The sequence below is a fragment of the Gouania willdenowi genome, chromosome 19, assembly GCF_900634775.1.
Source record: "Gouania willdenowi chromosome 19, fGouWil2.1, whole genome shotgun sequence".
Taxonomy (NCBI): domain Eukaryota; kingdom Metazoa; phylum Chordata; class Actinopteri; order Blenniiformes; family Gobiesocidae; genus Gouania; species Gouania willdenowi.
Window position 1 is genome coordinate 19,059,854 of NC_041062.1, and position 20,939 is coordinate 19,080,792.

Genomic DNA, 20,939 nt, shown 5'->3' on the forward strand with positions numbered 1-20,939 from the left:
CCCACCCAGTACAGGTCCGCGACCCACTTTTGGGTCCCGACCCACCAGTTGAGAATCACTGGTGTAGAGTACTAATATATCCTACTCAAGTAGAAGTACTGTTACATGACTGCAATTGTACTCAAGTACAAGTAAGTAATACATAAAATACTCAAGTACAAGTAAAAAGTAGCTGAATTAAATAGTCAGAATTAAATAGAATTAAATTGAGGGTCAATTATGTTTCTCAGTTACAATTACATCTTCAATTATGCATGCTAAATTACAATTCAATTACGATTACAGTGACCCGAATTTTTTCCAATTACAATAATTTTTTTTATCCCCAGAAAGTCAATTACAATTAATTAAAATCTGAATTACTAAAGTACAATTACAACTAGTTTGCGCAAGGGCGAAATGCCATTAACCCAAGATGGCCGACTTCCTGTTCAGTTTTAGGCAGGGTCAAGAATACATGTGGCGAATTTCGAATGAATCCGACAAACCTGCTGGTCGTGCGGGTCCATCGCAGTTTGCGCGCGCTTTTAGATTGCGTTTGTAATGCGCGCCGTGCACGCGTTTTTTTTTACCGATTTTTTTCATTTCACCAAATTATCAAATTATTAACCAGGCCTGAGATGTGTGCCAATTTTTGTTGAGACTTTGAGCATGCTCAGGGGGTCAAATTTAGCGATCAAAGAAATATTAATAACAATAATAAAAGCAATTACAATAGGTTCCTAAAGCCTTTCTGGCCCTCGGACCCTAATTAATCACAATAATTGAGACTGAAATAAATAACCTAATAAAAGTTAACTTTCCTCTTTTGTTAGCTTTTTTTAATTTAATAATTGTTAACTACACATGTGTAGAACTGTACATAGAACTGTAACATGGTTCCCACAGTCTTGCGTTAAATTATAGTTGACAATTTTTATATAAATTAGAATTACAATTTAACTCCGATTACGACAGCAACAAATTTTAAAAGTTATACTTATGTCATAATTGTAATTAACTATCAATTACACGATTACAATTACAATTGACCCCAACCATGACTCAAAGTAAAAGTTACTTTCACCCTCCACGTTTATTTTTGGTAATAAATCGTTGCCACGGTTCCCTTGCATACAGTAAACATCTCATGTATAAACTTAAAAAGGAAGAGATTAAATAAATCTATGACACATGTATTAAATAAAAGGTTTGTCAAAATGTGCAATTATTTTTTAAATACATTAACACCAATGAATTCAATTAGGCTCTGAGTAACGTTACATTCATGAACTGTAAAACTGAGAAAATGACCTCCATTTAAAGCTGTTTTTGGTGCTTTACGTTTAATCTGATTGGTCGGCTATGATGTGATGCATTTGATTGTTGTCTGGTCATGTCATTTTTGTAGTTTCTCAATGTCCGTTGATCATTTTAAATCAAAAAATGATAATTAACTCAGTAACGGTTGGGTGTAGACATGTAACAAATGACTTCACTTCTTTTAAAACGTACCTATGTGCAGGTAAAATGACTGATTTAGAAATATACTCAAAAAGTGTACAAGTACCCCTAAAAGCAACATAATAACAGTAATGTGAGTACTGTGTGAATATCTGCTCCGAGGGCCACATTATCAACATTAATGTCAGAGTTAATAATCTTGACCAATCTAAACATTCATCCAGGAAAGAACAAAGGCTTCTATCATTTTTTGTTGCCATTTTGTGCTTTTTTGGGGGTAGTTTTGTGTGTTTTTGCAGAAGAGGATTGGCCTGATGACAGATGTAAATACTCACAATTTTTCCAAAATCCTACAATTTTCTTTAAATTATTCCCCACATTTTCTCTAAATTAAATCAAAATTAGTCACAAAATCAAGGAAATGTAAGATCCTGCATGGAGTATCTGTCCCATAAAGCATGGGCATTGTCTGAGCTTTGCATACTTTAAATACTATGATAGAAAGTGAAAACTAGGACTAAAAAATGATAAAAAAATGTTCATTTTAAAGCCAATAATCTGTGGCCCGCTTGAGATTAAACTGGTCCGTATTTGGCCCCTGAACCAAAATGAGTTTGACACCCCTGGTTTCGATCAATAAGCCAAAATAGTATGCCATTTATGACAATAAATCAGAGAGATTGAATTACTCATTTTTAGGTTTGTTAGCTGGTAGGTTGTGTAGAGGGTAAAATAAAGTACTTTTTTTAATTTGAGTTTTAAATCTGTGTACAATAAATATAATCGAAATATATAAATGTGTATGAGAAATAGTATTACATGGTCAAGGACGGTGTCGGAAATAAACTGAATAAATAAATAAATAAAAAATAATGTGTTTAGAAGGAGTAAATGCAGTATTCCTGTCTCGCCTGTTGGGGGCGTGGTGTGCATTTAAAAGGGTTTTCCTTTATTTCTGTGACGTCAGAGGAAGTTTCGTGTCCAAACCGCGTTTAATGTAGGTTTAAGCCATCGGCCGCCATCTTGGTATACCAAACAACTGCCAGTAGGGCAATAAACAACAGCTGACTATGGGTTACTCATTCAATTTCTCTCTATTTTTATTAGCACTTAACATATTTAGTCACATTCGTTGGAAAATAATACAGTGAATCAATTAAAGAAAATATAGTAAATTAACATTACACTAATAAATTATGATAAAAACATTTGTTGGCTGCAGGTCTGTATTTTCACCCTAAAGTCACCTTGTCTATATTTTCCACTGTGTATGATTTCAAGCCGTATACATTCTATATATGGACTATACTGACATATATATATATATATATATACTATAGTGACAGTTATCTTGAATGTACAGTATAATTTCATTGTCTTACTATTTCTAATTATTCTTTCATTCTGTCTTAAAATGTTTTTATTTGAATATATTCTTTTATTAGTTTGGATTAATATATTCTGTAACTGTTTTAACAGTTGGTGTAATCCCACATTCTCATATACAGTATATAATATACAATATTATTATCATCATTATTATGATTATCATTACTGATGTAATTGATGCTGTTGTTATTGTTTAATGTGTATAGCTATACATACATGTTCCATATACATAATAATATTATTATTTATTTTTATTTTTTTTAAATCTCTATTGTTTACTGTTTTTCGTATCTCAAATCAACTGCGTGCGTTTTCATAAATAAAATCACTAATTTCCGGTGAAACGTTTTTTTGTAGCTTGACAATGATCAATTTAAGCAGTCAAACGTAACAGATCGGTATGATCATAGACATATACAGGGATGACGCAAAACCTACGGGACGTTTTCAGTATACCAATATGGCGGCGGTTTGCTTCACTTTTCTTTCGACCATCGCGCTCTCCAGTGTTACACTAGAGATCAGTGGGTCGTAACGAACGTGTGTGGCAGTGTCCATGACCACAATACAGTGTTTATGTGATGTTTTAGGCGGTCTGTGAGCTCACCATGGCGGGGCCTCTGCTGGACTTTGAGACCGAGATGTTCCTCAGTCTGCTGGGCTGTGACGGGCTGCTGGTGGTGGCGGAGGGAATGGGTTTAGACCGAATCCTGCTGCAGTTCCTCCGTGTTTATTCAGAGCCAGGCAGCCTGGTTCTGCTGCTGAACGCCACCGCACCTGAACAGGTCAGACGTAATTAAGGAGCTCTAATTGATCTATTGTTCTGTCCAAGAGAGGCAACATCAACCAGAAATATTTAAGTTATTAATACTCAAATGTAATCAGTAAGAGCAGGGCGATACACTGAATTCACGATACGATTTTAGATTATTGAAATGATGGAATATTCTGAATAATAAATAAAATACTATTTTTGTATATTTTTTTATTTATTTTTTTAACTCTGTTGAAGTTTAGAACAGAATATGAAAAAAGGCAGTTGCTATTCATACGGTTGCCGTTTCAATATACCGACATTCTATCCGTACTCAGTGCTCCTCGTTGGCCAATTTAGGTCACGTGACTAAGACTAAACCTAACCGTATCCCTAAGCCTAAAAATTGTTGCGAAATAGGGTTATAACCTAACCCTAAGACGCTACGTACGTGTACTTCGGTAAATGTACCAATAGCACTGGGGGTTGTCCGTACGGCGACCATACGAATTGACACTTACATGAAAAATAAAGCATAAAAGTTTAGATTTTTATTTTTTTTTAAATTAATTTATAATGCGGGCTCTTCTGCACATCTTTTTCTTTTTTAAATTTATTTATTCTATTTTTTTTATTTTACTTTGCAACATATGTACAAGACAATGATGAAAACAACAGTGTAAGATCCCGAAACGACACTTACTAATATTTACAAAGCCTTCGCCCCTTACTTGTTTAAAGCTTTTCTTTTGCACTCTCAACTGTTCACATATTGTTTGTTTAAAAAGTAGTTAAATAAAAATACAGATGTGATGTTTTGCCAAACAGGACGAATAATCGTGATTAAAGTATTGATAAAAAAATAAAAAAATAATCATAATTGCCATTTTTGGCCATAATCGTGCAGCCGTAAATTGTGTGTGGTGTTTTAATTGAAAGTGTCTATTTGTACGGTTGCCGTACAGACACCCCCTGGTGGTATTGGTTACGGTTACCGAAGAACACGTACGTAGTGTCTTTGGTTTAGGGTTAGGGTTAGTTTATAACCCTATATCGCAACAATTTTTAGGGTTAGGGTTAGGTTTAGGGTTAACAGTTAGGTTTAGTCTTAGTCACGTGACCTAAATTGGCCAATGAGGGGCGCTGCGTACCGATAGAATGTCAGTATATTGATACGGCAACCGTACGGATAGCCACTGCCTTTTAAATTTTAAAAAGAATAATTATTTTCTGTAATAATAATAATACAATCATTCTCTGTTTCTGTGATAGTATGTATTGTTTTTTAATTGTACAAAATAGATAGATCATTTATATTTGTTACAAAAAATAAATAAAAACAAGGTTTAAAAGAGGGTTTTTTTTTAAAATTTTATTCCAGGAGTATTTCACGGAGCAGCTGAGAGTGGAGGGAGTGACCCACCTGCCGAGGACGGTGACCAGCGACATCCAAAGTACTGAGCGTTACAACGTTTACACCGAGGGAGGGGTTCTGTTTGTCACCAGCAGGATCTTAGTGGTGGACTTCCTCACTGACCGCATCCCTGCCCACCTGATTACAGGTGAGAAAGGAAGGGTTCAGATCAGGGTTGGGGTCAATTACAATTGTAATCGTGTCATTGATAATTAATTACAAGTATGGCATAATTAGAATTGGACGTAATTGTAATTTAAAATATCTGTTGCTGTCGTAGTCATATGAGATTTTTAGTTTAGATTGCCATGAAAATTCGATAAAAAAATCATTACAATTTCACGCAAAACTGGGGAGCTATGTTACAGTTTTATGTACAGTTCTACACATATGTAATTATTAATATATGTGTCATATCAAGTTTTTCCACGTTTAATTACGGGGTACACTGACACAAAAAAGGCTCAGACGCCCATACCAAAAATATTAAAATCTATATTTTCATTGATTAGGAAGCCTAGCAAGATAACCAATAAATAGGAAAGAAATTAGATGATAGATATTTGTTTTAAGTGTATTTTACAGCTGATTTATGACCCGTTATTATAATAAGAGACGCTAACACAAGAGGAAGGTTAACTTTTATGACTTTATTTATTTCAGGCTCAGTAATTGTAATTGAAATTTACTAATTGAGAACATAATTGTAAATGACTTTCTGCGGATGAAAAATAATCACAATTTTATTGTAAGTGGGATAAACGCTGGTCGCTGTAATTGAAAACGTAATTGTAACCGAAAAATGTAATTGACCCCAACCCTGATTCAGATGCTAAATTCTATAGATTTTTTTTTTTTTATTTGTAGAAGATTGTGCAAGTGTTGATAACGTCATAAAATGCACACAATGACACACCTTTTATAGCTTAAAAACATAATTAATGGATGTATTTTCACTGTGACTGCAGTCGAGTGAGACGACATTAAAATTGTGCTTTTTTTTCTCTCCCTCCCCTTTCCTCCCCACTCAGGGATTCTGGTGTATCGTGCCCATAAAATAATCGAGTCATGTCAAGAAGTGTTCATCCTGCGTCTGTTCAGACAGAAAAACAAAACTGGCTTCATTAAGGCTTTCACCGACAAAGCCACAGCCTTCTCCTCAGGCTTCTGCCAAGTGGAGCGAGTGATGAGGAACTTATTTGTGAAGAAGCTCTACCTGTGGCCCAGGTACGACTATATTCAGTGTGTGTGCTGTATTCAGTTACACTTTACTGGAAGATTCATACATAAGGCTGACATTACGCTGTCATTATTGTGACATAACACTAGCATGAATTAGGTGTCACGAAGGCTCTCAGTTACCCTGACCCAGGGATGGGCGACTTCTATCACAGCGGGGGCCACAAAAATGTGATTGTCTGATCCGAGGACCACATTATCAGCATTCATGCCAGTATTAAGAATAACAACAAATCTGAGTATTAACACACGAAAGAACAGAGGGTTTTTAGTCATTTTGTGTATTTTATGAGTCATTATATGTGTTAGTGTTATTTATTGTGTTATATTTGCTTTTTTTTTTTTTTGTAAATTCAGTATTTTTGTCGTTTTGGGTATTTTTTCTGTCATTTTGTGTAATTGTTGTTGTTTTGTGAGTTTTAGGTGGTTGTTTTGTGTGTCTTTTTTGTGTGTGTATTTTTGCAATCTTACTTGTGTTTTTATTGCTGTTGCTTCATGTATTGTTGTTGACATTCTGTGCATTTTTGCTGTTTTGGAGTTATTTTATGTTTTATGTTGGGCTTCATATTACTTCCAATTTCTTGAATTACAATTTTTGGTGGATTCGTCTTGGGGAACCGCACAGAATTAGACTGAGGGCCACATGTGGCCCACTGGTCGCCAGATGCCTATGTCTGTCCTACCCCTTCATTACCATAACCCCTAACACTAACCCTACTTGATCCCTACATCTAACCCAAAAAATGTCAACATAGCTCGCTCCAAAGGCGTCATAATTTAGCGAACGACACTTAAAGAGTAACTAGACCCCTGCTTTCTCCTGACCTGCCACTCGGAGGGATATTCAAAAAATGCAGTGATTAGGGGCGGGGCTCCTGGAGCATTTAAGACACGCCCACTCTATACTATAAAATCTCCAATGAACAATCTATGCTATGCTAACTAGCTACTCATCACTCAATATACCTCTCTATTCACTCTTCTCTCAATCCAACCTTCTCACCACAGATTGTAGAGCCCACAGGTGCTAGTTTTTATAAAGGGGGCGGGGCTAGCGGTGCTCGTTTATGACACAAGATTGTGCCAAAATGTCACATGATCTTGTTCTCAGTCAATAGCAAAAATCAATTGTAATAGCCAGGTTTCAACCCATAGAGGGCAGTCACTTGGACATTTTACATCTAAATATACCAAAATGAAATACTTTGACTTAAAATGTTGGGAGTTGGACCAGAATCAATCAACAGCACTACTTAGTACCCAAACACATTTGTATTCAGCAGAAAAAAAAGGTTTCGGAGTTTAGTTACTCTTTAATGACAGCCTTCATGACACCTTATTCATGCTAATGACAGCGTAATATAAGCTTTTTGTGTAAAACGTCAAGTAAAATGTTGCCCTATATTCTTATTGGCTGTGATAAGTGCATCATCGTTGTTTTGAATCCAACAGGTTCCAGGTGTCAGTGAACGCTGCACTGGACAGACACAAGCCTGACGTGGTGGAGCTGCACGTGTCATTGACCCCAGCCATGAGGGCCATTCAGAGCTCTATTCTGGACATCATGAGTGCCTGTCTGAAGGAGCTGAAGCGCTACAACCCCTCCCTGCAGGCAGAGGACCTCTCACTGGAAAACACACTGGGAAGTGCTGTTGAAAAGGTAAAGTAATGCAGCACCAATTGGATAGTTTTAGTTCTCTGTCAGGTTATCTCTGACTACCTTCTTCCTGAATCTTTTAATTGAACAGTTACGAGGGCAGATTACAAGAGTAGTATAATATCAATGAGGTTATTTCACAAGCAAAGCTTAGCAGACTAAGCCCCACGCGCAGGTGGCCAGAGGAAGATGTGCGTGTTCCTCCACGTCTGTGTCTCTCCCTCTCTGTCTGTATATCTTCATGACTGCACCCTCCTTGTACTAAGAGGTGTCTACAGGGCCGGCCTTCCCGACGGGTAACACAGGCGGCTGCCTGGGGCGCCATCTGCTGGAGGGGCGCCAAATTGCACCCCCAATTTTTATTTTTATTCATTTTTTTTTTTTTAATATATGAAGTTAAAAAGGTGAACGTGAAACACACCCATTAAAATCACTGAGCATGTTTTCTCCTGATTTAATATTAATATAAAAAATCTGTAACTATACCTGCTAATCTTCTGCCCATATTTATATTTATTTTGTTTTAATTCTTGTTCTATTCTATATAATTCTATTGTGTTGTTTGCACATTGTGTTCTTTGGTTTTAAGAAGTGTGTTACTGACTAGTAAAACCAAACAGAAAGTAGAAATGTCCTTGTACTGAGATTTTTATATCTTAATTTAACTTCTGATTGCACTGTTTTGCATTGCTTTTGGATTTTGCACCATTTTTGTTATTGTTCCCTTGATACACTTGCACTATACCTGTAGGTGTTATATTGTATTATAGTGCGTTTTACTGGGGCATTAAATAATTTCGCCTAGGGCACCAAAAAGGCTAGAGCTGGCCCTGGGTGTCTAATATAGACATGATCATATATAACGTGCAGACCAACTCTGCTCATCTCCCTTTGCTGACCTTGAGGTCATGTGAACACGTGTGAGTTTTTAAACCAAATCATGTAGAGTTCCATGGCCTATCAGACACAAACATTTAAGAAATGCAGAAATAATCCTTTTATCTCCTTAGGGTGCATTCACACCGACGGATTCTAAAGCGGTTAAAACGCTCTAGGATTTGTTTGCTCAGATACTTCTCCATGTTTGAGCGGTGTGAACATGCAAATAAAGTCTAGAGTGGATCGAACAGGCAAAATCTAGAGCGATTTTCTCTGTTGGTCTTGGAGCGTTTCTAATTGAAGTCTAGAGGGATTAGGAGTAAACTTGCCTGCAAGATGGATTCTCCAGGTGTTCACAAACACCAGAATCCATCTTGTGCTGCTCCAGCCCTTACCCTTCGTAAGCGAACCGAACCGGTTCAAACCAAACATAAGGCAGTGTTGTGTTTTAGGGCAGGATATCCAGGTGTGACGAAGGAAGAAGCGTCGAAGCAAAACTGGTGCATGCACAGTTGCGGGAAGAGGAACTAGCTGGGCTACCGCTATTAGCATACCTCCGAATAAAAACAGAATGATGTCGACGCAGGAGGATGAACATGTGGAAGCTGCTATAAACTCAGTTTTAGAAGAATCCAGCATTTTCTTTTTGAAAGAGCAACAGCGAGAGGCGCTTTGTGCATTTTTGGACGGTAAAGATGTATGCTTTCACCAGCGGAGCCTTGTTGTTATTGTAGCTTAGCAGCGTCTCTGCCGTGTGATCGGCTAAAACAGTCATGGTATACAGGCGCTCCGCCCAATCAGCTTCAAGCATTCTGACATGTCCCTCCCTGGTTCCGAAAAGATTTGCCTGACACGGACCCAGATTGATGTGGAGAACTCGATTTAGAGGGAGGGCTACACATCAATCTGGTTTTTACCTGGTTAGATTAGGAGTGCTGTGAACACAATCGGTGAACAAACACAGAAAGTATCGGCGATGACATAAAGCGCATGCCAATGTGGGTGATCAGTAGTGCCGGCGATGGCTGAAACAGGGCTTTAAAACCAACAAAAGCACAACAACATGTTGCTGCTCAATTGTTGATTGAAAGAACAAACGCAGAAGGCAGAAGTTTTTGAGCGTTCTTAAGCGCTCGCTTTGACCCATAGATGAGTCTCTTCTTCAGGTTTCTGTTTTTCTGCCTAGAGAAGTCTCTACTTCAGTGACGGCCCCCTAGAGTGGTTAGCTCATGCAACTGCACCAGAGTCTGTTTGCAGCTGATCAGAAGTTGCGCTCTTAAAGCAAACTAAGTCAAACCAAGGTGTTAAAATTATCATCTGAGTCTGGAACTAAACCGATGTGAAAACACCCTTAGACTAACATACCTGAAATAGTAAGTCTTGGTAATAAAATATTTGATGTTAATTGTAAGAAATTATTTTGTGAACCCCGCGCAGACTATACGTCACTACTTGGACCCCCTGTGGCATCAGCTCGGAGCAAAGACCAAAGCTCTAGTCCAGGATATGAAGGTGCTAAGGGTTCTCCTGCTCTACCTCACCCAGTACGACTGCGTCACCTTCCTCAACCTGCTCGAGTCGCTGCGTTCTAGCCAGAAAAACTTTGGCTCCAACTCAGGTCATTCACACACATGTGTTCCTCAATGGATTGCGGTTGAAAAAAAAAAAACACAATCTCGAATTTTCTTATTTGAGAATGTTGTCCTTTGATGACTTGTGTCTCTAATTATCAGGTTGGCTGTTTCTGGACTCCAGCACCTCTATGTTTGTGAACGCCAGGAGCAGAGTGTACCGCATTCCTGAGAGCAAAAAGAAGCTGCGCACAGAAGCAGAAACAGACAAACCGAAGCCATCTTTCCCCTCTGGTGGGTAAACAAAAACAACTGCATATCTAGGGGGTAAGCGACAAAGCTAGATTTCCTCTGATCGCGCTAACTTCTGGGATTTAATCAGTGTGTGCTGTCCTACAAAGCTCGCTAACGTCTTAGGGAGCTAAATCACCATGGTAACTTAGGCTGAACGACTAACCTGGTCGGGACAAGGTTTTGTTCTGGCTAGGATTTTAGCAAGTGCTAAAGTCCTTCCTCCTGACTAATCAATTCTCTTAGAAAACGAGCTGTCCAAAAGAAGGTGATGTGTGAACACATCACTGTGTGGATCTGATGTGATGCTGACAGAAGAGAGAATTTTTAGACATCAATGCAATAGTTTCATTTATTGATAACATCCTTTAGGAAACATAGAGATTTTCATCTGATGGACTGATGAAGTAAAATAAGTCAGCTGATTTAATTTTAATTCTTCATATTTTTAAAGAATTATTCCTCAATTGTGACGTAAGTTGCTCAGTTTCTCCGTGATTGCGATTGGTCTGAAGCTGTATTCTCCACCTCCGTCACTAGAGCGCGCCGGAAACCAGACTGAAATCAACACGCTTCACTTGTGATCCAACTTTGTAGGACAGCTTGTGTTTGACAGATAATGTTTGGTTAGGTGAAGCCCGCTAACGGAGACAAATTCCGGATTCAATTATCTAGCTTCATAGCATACTCCCCTAGTGTTCTAATCAAGACCGAACTATCCTAGACCAAGACTGGTCCGACACCAGAATGCACCGAGACCAAGACTAAGACTTTGGGAGTCGATTCCAAAAAAACTGAGGAATTAATGAAACCTTAACACATTTTTTTTTTCTTTAATTTTTTTTATTTGGCACAGTTAAACTCATCAGAATAATATCAACAATGCACAGACATTAACAGAAATCAATACACTTTAGAGGCATGCCGGGGGGAAAACCCAAAAAACCCTCAAGGAGCTTGAAGAAGAGGGCTCACGATATAACAATTAAACTTTAACTAAAGAGAAAAAAATAAAATAAAATAAAATAAAGTCAAGACATAATAAAGGAATGTCAAGACAGCAAAACTTTAAAACGGAGCAGAAAACAGGAAAAATAAAAACATCAAAATCAAAAGTCAAGCAAGAATTAAAACAACAACAAATTGGAATTAACATAAATGCCCATTATAAAAACCTTGGCTAGGTTGAACAGCTAAATTAAAAAACATTACCTATTTAATTTTGATTTTCTTTTAAATACATTTAAAAGACAAAAACCAGGTGTCTGAAACCCTTTCAAAGCACAACAGTCTGAGACAAGACCAAAACCATCAAAATGTGGACTCTAGTACTAGAACACGAGCAATCTCAATCACATCTGATGAAAACTGGCAGATGACAGGCAGGAGGATGGTGGATGAGGAACAGTTGTCTGAATAAATCTTTATCACAGTATCAGCTAGAGCTGTGTGATATGAAGAAAATGTTATGTCACGATATTGGTAGATTTATATCCTGATAATGATATTTATCCCTATATAGTAATTCTTCATTATATATTTTATTATTTATAAAATGGTTTCTATAGATAAATTGGTAACGGGGCGCAAAAACCAACAATAATGGCCACTGCTATCATTTTAAACCTTACCTGTCGTGAATTTTACTTGCAAGCTCTATCAAAGACCGTATATGATGATAGTAGAGGTTTTGTTAGGTTATAATCTTTAAAAGTCCTTCTACAGCAGCAGGAGATAAATTAACACTTCCATTTGTGAGACATGTTTGCAGCTGTTTTGCTTGGAAGAGTCATACAGAATTGGCTGTAGTGACACAGTTTGTAACCAGACTAAATGATGATTCCAGTAGCTCCGGGGAACCAGTCTGGCCCTAAAAAGCAGCGTTTCACCTCTAGATTAGCCTGCTCCAAGATATTTTAGCCACACATTAAATTAGCCATAAAAACGATAGAGGGTTATATCATATGGTGGACGATATGTATCGTTTTACTGCACAGTATTAGTATAAGCTTCTATATGTTGATGGTGAGATGACTAAAGGCTGTGTGTGTGTGTGTTTTAGAGGTGAGGCGTGAGCTGGTGCTGGAGAAGAGCCCAAAGTGGGAGGCTCTGACTGAGGTGATGGAGGAGATCCAGAGGGAGAACCAGAAATCTGAGCAGGAACCAGGTCAGAGCTCATCAGAACACAACAATCACACGCTGTATGTCATTATTATAGGTCACGGCTTTATGCTTTGTACATTCGGTCTGCCATAACAATCCATGTACCCTTCGTTTTTTGGTTATTAGTCAGAATAACAAATAAACAGTGTGGTTATTTTTGTTTTACTGACTTAAAACCAAAACAAAATTACAGGAAAATCAAAAACCAGACAAGCAGCGTTTTTCTGCTTAAGAAAAAAAAAATTCTGCTTGTGAGATATTTGAATATTTATGGGGAAATGAGAGGGAAAGCTAAAGCACGTCACATTCTGTCAGAGCGAACAGAACCAGAACTGAAGTCTGCTGTACCTGGTATACCTCCACAGGTCCTGGATCAGGACTGTTTAGGATGTGTTTCAGCAGTTTTCTGGTCCTGCTCCTGTTTTCATGCAGTCTGTAGATGTTTCAGCTCGTAAAAAGCTGCTCACATTTATGTTTTGTTTTGCAGTGTTACGGTCCAAATAGTATCCAAATAAACCGGTGACTATCGACTATTTTACACGTTTTAATAACGCTAGCCACTAATGGCAGCTGTCAACACACACGGAAGTTGATCACAAGAAACAAGGAGCACCAGTAGGATCATTACACCACCTCTGGTTCCTTTAATCACATATCGTGTGTGCTTTTCCTAACATTCATTTTTTTTGTTTTGATTAATTTATGCTTTAATAATGTTTCAATTCACCAGTTCATCAGTAATGTGACTTGTTATGTGTTGCTCTTTTTTTATCCGAGAGTAAAAGTCCACCCTCGTGTGTGGGTCCCCTCTGTGTGGTGATATTCTAGTTTACATTGATTTGTACAAAAAATAAATAACCTTTTAATTGACAAATAATTGTTTGAATAATTGTGATTTCAATTATTACTAGAATAGTAATTGTGATTATTATTTTTCCTATAATCGAGCAGCCCTATCACAGGTACATCAAGTGTCTACAGGTCTGCTTTGTGTACTCTAATCATTGATTGTGATGATTTGCTTTATTGAATCCTGTTGTTTTTTTTAGGCAGTGTCCTGATATGTGCCAGTGACGATCGGACCTGCTCTCAGCTGCAGCAGTACATCAAGCACGGTGCTGACTGGCTGCTAAATCGTCTTTACACTCGCACCATTGGTAAACGGGAGCCGGCTGGGGCAGCTGCTTCTAAAGCTACCTCGGAGGAAAAAGGCAAAGGTCCGATTGAAAAAGGATCCAAAGGAAAGGAACAAGCACAAAAGAAAAAGACAAAGAGCAAAAAAAATGTGACCCGACCTTCACTGACCTTGACTCAGATGGTGGGGAAGGAGAAGGCGGAGGACGAAGGCGTGATGGGCAGCAGCAGAGACGAGGACGAGCTGACGGATGACGAGCGAGGGCTTGAGTTGGATCTGTCGTCCGACTGCTACTACGGCGTCCTTAAAACGCCGCTGACCGTCATCCACCCGCTGAAAGGCTGCACCGACCCCCACAGCCTGACACGGGTGCTGCACGAGGTGGAGCCCAGCTTCGTGGTGCTATACGACGCCGAGCTGAGCTTTGTGCGCCAGCTGGAGATTTACAAAGCCACGCGTCCCGGAAAGTCTCTCCGAGTGTATTTCCTGATCTACGGAGGGTCGACGGAGGAGCAGAAGTACCTGACAGAGCTCTCCAGGGAGAAGAACGCATTCGAACACCTCATAAAGTTAGAAGAGTTTATTTTCATCAGGGTTGGGGTCAATTACATTTTTTTTGTTTCAGTTTTTAATTACCCATGTTCATGGGCGGGGCCAAAGGGGTACGTGCCACGCCTAAAATGTAATTGGCCACCCCAAGTGCAATCCCATCCAGATTCACAAAAGCCAAATAAAACTGTAGCTTGTAATTTTATTTTTTATTTTTTTGTTGAAACGTGATAAATCTACAACCTTAACTAATATATATATATATATATATATTGTCAGGATAAATTATTTTTATGCTTTTAAAATAAATAGTCAAGCATTCATCAACCTAATTGCATGGAGATTTAAACTTTTATATTAGGTAAGAACTAGAAAGGTACTTTGGTCTATTTTATTGCATGAACTACCGTACATATCGCATACATTTTTCTTTTTGTTGCTTCAACATAAAAGACAAATGCCCATGTTGCAAATAAGTATATAATTTAGGGTAAACAGTATTACAAACTATGATCATAAATGGTTGTTTTGTTATTTGCCACCATAATCCAAGTCTGTGTCCCTGCAGTGCCCCCCTAACCAAGATTTCCTAGACCCGCCCCTGCCCATGTGACCTGCATTTTTTCCAATTTCAATTAAATTACATCTAATTTTTATCCTCAGAAAGTCAGTTAAAATGTCATTTAATTACAGCTAATCACAGTTACTGAGCCTGAAATAAATAACCTAATAAAAGTTAACGTAGCTTAGCGTTCTGTTAGCATCTCTTATGATAATTGGTCCTAAATCAGCTGTAAAAGACACTAACATCCATTATCTATCATCTAATTTCTTTCCTATCTATTGGTTAAATTGTTAGGCTTCATAATCAATGAAAATATAGTTTTTAATATTTGTGGCATGGGCGTCTAAGCCTTTTTTGTGTCAGTGTACCCCTGGATTACAATTTTTTTATGAAACATATTTCAATAATTATTAACTGCATATGTGTAGAGCTGTACAAAGAACACATTCCTTTTATAGAATTTTTATGGCAATTACAATTACAAAGTCAATTATCTGAAGTCAAGTACAATTTAGTTATGATTGCGACAGCGACTGATTTTTAAATTGCAATTACAATTCTAATTACGCCACAAATATAATGAATTGTCAGTTACACCATTACATTTGAAATTGACCCCAACCTTGGCGTTCATACCCACAGGGAAAAGGCTACCATGGTTATTCCAGAGGAGAGGGAGGGAAGAGAAGACACCAACCTTGACCTCGCTAGAAACCTAGAGCCTGCTAACGCCACCACCAACACTCGCAAAGCAGGTATGCTATTGTTATTATCCATAGCTATTGATGATTATTGGAAATCAATCAATCAATAATCTATAATAGATTTATAAAGACTATTTGGAATCAAGGTAGGGCTGAGCAATAAATCGAGATTCAAGATATATCAAGTTTTCTATTTTGGCGATATAGAACATTTTTATATCGATATATATTTTTATATCTGGTTTTGTATTAAGATGCTTGTTTTAGGAGTCACTGATTTGACTATCAGAACTCAGAACAGCATGAAAAGCACAGTTAGATGGATGTCATAGTGCATCCTAACCCACACCTTCCCCTAAACAAGCCACACTACAAAACTCACTCACACGTGCTGTCCCTTCGAGGAGAAAAACTGGCACATATTTTACAGCCGTTTGTTAATAAATGTGCCCGTGTGGCATTTTGAATCAGCAAATTTAACCCAGAATAGTTTTCTGGTCTGACTTTGAATTCAAAATATTGTGATTTTTATCGTATATCGCCATTTTGAGAAAGTAATATCGAGATATGGGTTTTGGTCCATATCGCCCAGAACAAAATCTGTTGTCTAAAGTAAATTTAGTGATGCTGGTTGTCTGATTGGTTGTGATAATTTGATGATTTGTTAAGGCAGGGGTTCTCAACCTTTGGAGTTGCAATACACCGGGAGGAGGTCGCCAGATGCCTTTGGGAAACTAAGACTTTTTTTTTTTTTTTAACAATTTTAGCCCGTTTGCTTATTTTTTACCTTTTTCTGCAAACACACCAATTTTGCCATATTTTAACCTATTTTTATCACTTCTTCTTTTTTGCTCCCTTTATACATTACTCACATTTCTGTCACTTCTCTATCAAATTTCAATGCCTTTTCTGAACATTTTCACCACTTATAAATCCTTGCCACCACTTTTCCCACCTAATGATGCATATGTTGACCCATTATTACCACTTTTAACCTCTTTTCACCATATTTCATGCTTATTTTTGCATTTTTAACTACATTCACGATTTGCATGCCCATTATTTGCCAGTTTAAATGAATTACTCCTACTTTATAATTACAATAATTACATTACCTGAACCTTCCATCATCCCATTTTTACCACTTTAAAGCCAATATTGACACTTTGAACCCTTTTTTACCACTTTTTGGTCACTCTAATTTGTCACTTTTAAGCAATTTCTGTGATTTTTGGTAACTTTTAACTTGTTTTATTTCTGATTAAAACAAGGATTTATATCTTTAAGATGACTATATACTATGGTGCAAATAATAATAAACTTTCTGGATAACAGTGATTATTATTCAGATAAATAAATAAAGGGCAGGGGTTCTCAACCTTGGGGTCAAGACCCCATTTGGGGTCACAAGACACTGGGAGGGGGTTGCCAGATGCCTTCAAGAGACTAAGAATATTTTTTTTTAACAATTTCAAACATTCTAACCTATTTTTATCATTTTTTTCTTGCCATATTTTTGCTCTTTTTAATGCATTTTCACGACATTCCTTCAATTTCTGCCACTTTTCCATCAGATTTCAATGCCTTTTCCGCACATTTTTTCCATTTTCAAGACATGTTCACCGCTTATAAACCCTTTCCACCACTTTTCCACCTAATGATGCATATGTTGACCCAGTTTTGCCATTTTTAACCTCTTTTCACCATATTTCAAGCATATTTTTCCTAGTTTAACCACATTCACGATTTGTCATGCCCATTATTTACCAGTTTAAACTAATTGTTACAATATTGACTTTTTAAACCCTTTTTTACCACTTTTTCTGTCTGTTTTTGGCCACTCTAATTTGCAACTATTAATCAAATTCTGTGGTTTTTAAAATCCCATTTCACCAGCTTCCCAACCATTTTCAGAAAATTGTATTTTTGATTAAAACAAGGATTCACATCTTTAAGATGACTGTATACTGTACTATGGCGCAAGTAATAACAAACTTCCTGGATATTAGTAGATATTCAGATAAATAAATGTGGTTATCACAGATTCATAGAACATTGGACCATCATTTTGCTGACTTCATGGATGGGCCCAAAAATCTCTCCCCTTTATTCCCCCTTATAGATGGCCCTGTCTCCACATGACTTCAATGTTCATGTCTGTATTCAACCACCTTCGGGTACAGCGGGGGTCTCCGGTGTCTGGAACCTTTATTTTGGTGGTGAAAAGGTTGAGAACCACTGTGTTAAGGCACAGTGTTGATCAGATAATGTGAAGACACTCACCTGTCTGTCGTCCAATCAGGAGGTCAGGATCAGCCCAAGGAGCCGTCCCGAGTCATCGTGGACATGCGAGAGTTCCGCAGCGAGCTTCCATCCCTCCTCCATCGCCGCGGCCTCGACATTGAACCCGTAACTCTGGAAGTGGGCGACTACATCCTGACGCCCGACACGTGCGTCGAACGCAAGAGCGTTAGCGACCTGATTGGCTCCCTGCAGAGCGGCCGTCTCTACACCCAGTGCCTCTCTATGACGCGCTACTACAGGAAACCAGTGCTGCTCATCGAGTTCGACCCAGCTAAGCCCTTTTCTTTCACAGCTCGCTCAGACTTCCGTCACGAGATTTCATCCAACGACATCTCGTCAAAGCTCACCTTGCTCACGCTGCACTTCCCCCGCCTCCGCATCCTTTGGTGCCCCTCCCCACACGCCACGGCAGAGATATTCCAGGAGCTTAAACAGGGGCGACCTGAGCCTGATGCAGCAGCAGCTCAGGCCATCAATGCTGAATCAGACACTGTAGCTGAGTCAGCAGATATTTACAACCCAGGGCCCTATGACATCCTGTTAAAAATGCCGGGGGTCAACGTAAAGAACTGCCAGGCTCTTATTAGAAATGCAGACAGCTTGGCAGACCTGACTAAACTCAGCCAGGACAGGTTAGCTGAGATATTGCAGAGTGCTAGCAATGCTAAACAGCTTCATGAGTTCCTGCACAACGTGGCTGATGTTCAAGCACCAGGGCAGAAGGCCAGGCCCACGTGATTGGCTTAAAGACAGTGATTCTGACTGAACTGTATGTAACCATAACCCTCATCACAACCTGTACTTTACCTGTAGAAGTTAGCAACGTTAGCTTCAAGAGAACAATGAACTGAAATGTAGAAGATGGTTTGGATGGTTTTACAGGGACGTGAAAGTTAGCAAGGTTTTCTCTTAAAACATTAGCATTGAATTTTAGCTGCTTTTCTGTGTAGACACACAAGCCTTCAAAGATTTTATATTAAATAAACAATTTACTACATTTTCTCTCACTGTGGATATGGATTATTATTATACCTCTATTTTCTGGCCCTGGATAGCAACTGTACTGCCTGTCTCTTTTCAAACACACCTGGATCAAAAGTAGGTGTAATCAGTATGAAAGCTTGAGAATAAATTTGTTTGTATATTATACTTATAAAACGCCTTTTTATAAACTAAAATGGTTAAATAAGTTTGGATGAACTACGGTGGGGCTCGCGTAACGTCTCTGTGCCGAATAGCACGTACCACGTTCCCGAGAATTCAGTGAAATGACTCGGTTCCACAGAGTAAAACAAATTAAATTGTGCGATGTAAAATTGTAATCTACGTTGAATTGGCTTTGAAACGATATATCACACGACTATGATCCGATAAATTTAGAAATTAATGGAAAATTAATGTGAAAAATGTAAAAAGTCAGGATTCTGAGATTAAAGTCAGAATCTCAGAATTTTATTAAAGCCCGTTTCTGCCAATGATAATAAATAATAAAATTTAAAAAATCACAATGGAATAATTATGAGTTAGTAAATTCATAATTATGAGTAAGAACGTTATATTTTTGCGATAGAAAGTCATAATTATGAGAAAAAAGGTCATAATTATGAAAAAGAAAGTCATAATTTTGAGATAGAAAGTCATATTTTTGAGAGAGAAAGTTATAATTATGAGAAAGAAAGTCAAAAATATGAGAAAGAAATGCAAACATTTGAGATTAAAAGTCATAATTATGAGATAGAAAGTCATAATTTTCAGAGAGAACGTCATAATTATAGGAAATAATTCCTGATTTTAAGATGGAAAGTTATAATTATGAGAAAGAAAGTCATAATTATGACATAAAGTAATAATGATAGAAACAGCATTTGCAGCAATCTGGCAACACTGACTATTACCATTCTTAATTAAACTTTGAATAATAATTTAAAACACATAAATACATCCTTATTGCAAAATGGGGCAAAAAAGTATTTAGTCAGCCACCAATTGTGCAAGTTCTCCCACTTAAAATGATGACAGAGGTCTGTAATTTTCATCATAGGTACACTTCAACTGTGAGAGACAGAATGTGAAAAAAAAAAATCCAGGAATTCACATTGTAGGATTTTTAAAGAATTTATTTGTAAATTATGGTGGAAAATAAGTATTTGGTCAATAACAAAAATTCAACTCAATACTTTGTAATATAACCTTTGTTGGCAATAACAGAGGTCAAACGATTACTATAGGTCTTTAACAGGTTTGCACACACAGTAGCTGGTATTTTGGCCCATTCCTCCATGCAGATCTTCTCGAGAGCAGTGATGTTTTGGGGCTGTCGCCGAGCAACACGGACTTTCAACTCCCTCCACAGATTTTTTATGGGGTTGAGGTCTGGAGACTGGCTAGGCCACTCCAGGACTTTCGAATGCTTCTTAAGGAGCCACTCCTTCGTTGCCCGGGCGGTGTGTTTGGGATCATTGTCATGCTGGAAGACCCAGCCACGTTTCATCTTCAAAGCTCTCACTGATGGAAGGAGGTTTTGGCTCAAAATCTCACGATACATGGCCCCATTCATTCTTTCCTTAACACGGATCAGTCGTCCTGTCCCCTTAGCAGAAAAACAGCCCCAAAGCATGATGTTTCCACCCCCATGCTTCACAGTAGGTATGGTGTTCTTGGGATGCAACTCAGTATTCTTCTTCCTCCAAACACGACGAGTTGAGTTTATACCAAAAAGTTCTATTTTGGTTTCATCTGACCACATGACATTCTCCCAATCCTCTGCTGTATCATCCATGTGCTCTTTGGCAAACTTCAGACGGGCCTGGACATACACTGGCTTAAGCAGGGGGACACGTCTGCCACTGCAGGATTTGATTCCCTGTTGGCGTAGTGTGTTA

General features: G+C 38.1%; 1 protein-coding gene across 1 annotated transcript; it reads left to right on the forward strand.

Annotated features, from left to right (window-relative positions):
- Positions 1–3,273: 3,273 nt before the first annotated feature.
- On the forward strand, positions 3,274–19,058 carry ercc4 (excision repair cross-complementation group 4). Its single transcript, XM_028477240.1, has 10 exons — positions 3,274–3,617; positions 4,968–5,148; positions 6,032–6,227; positions 7,692–7,899; positions 10,213–10,393; positions 10,509–10,640; positions 12,700–12,804; positions 13,850–14,504; positions 15,692–15,804; positions 18,056–19,058. The coding sequence occupies exons 1-10, from the start codon at positions 3,441–3,443 to the stop codon at positions 18,793–18,795; spliced, it is 2,688 nt and encodes an 895-aa protein (XP_028333041.1). The 5' UTR covers positions 3,274–3,440; the 3' UTR covers positions 18,796–19,058.
- The last annotated feature ends 1,881 nt before the right edge of the window (positions 19,059–20,939 follow it).

What these genes read in the sequence shown, in the direction of transcription:
- ercc4 (XM_028477240.1), top strand. Translation starts at nt 3,441, where the DNA reads ATGGCGGGGCCTCTGCTGGACTTTGAGACCGAGATGTTCCTCAGTCTG. An exon ending in AAACTTTGGCTCCAACTCAG is followed by an intron (nt 10,394 to 10,508) that starts GTCATTCACACA and finishes TCTAATTATCAG; the next exon opens with GTTGGCTGTTTCTGGACTCC. An exon ending in GAAATCTGAGCAGGAACCAG is followed by an intron (nt 12,805 to 13,849) that starts GTCAGAGCTCAT and finishes TGTTTTTTTTAG; the next exon opens with GCAGTGTCCTGATATGTGCC.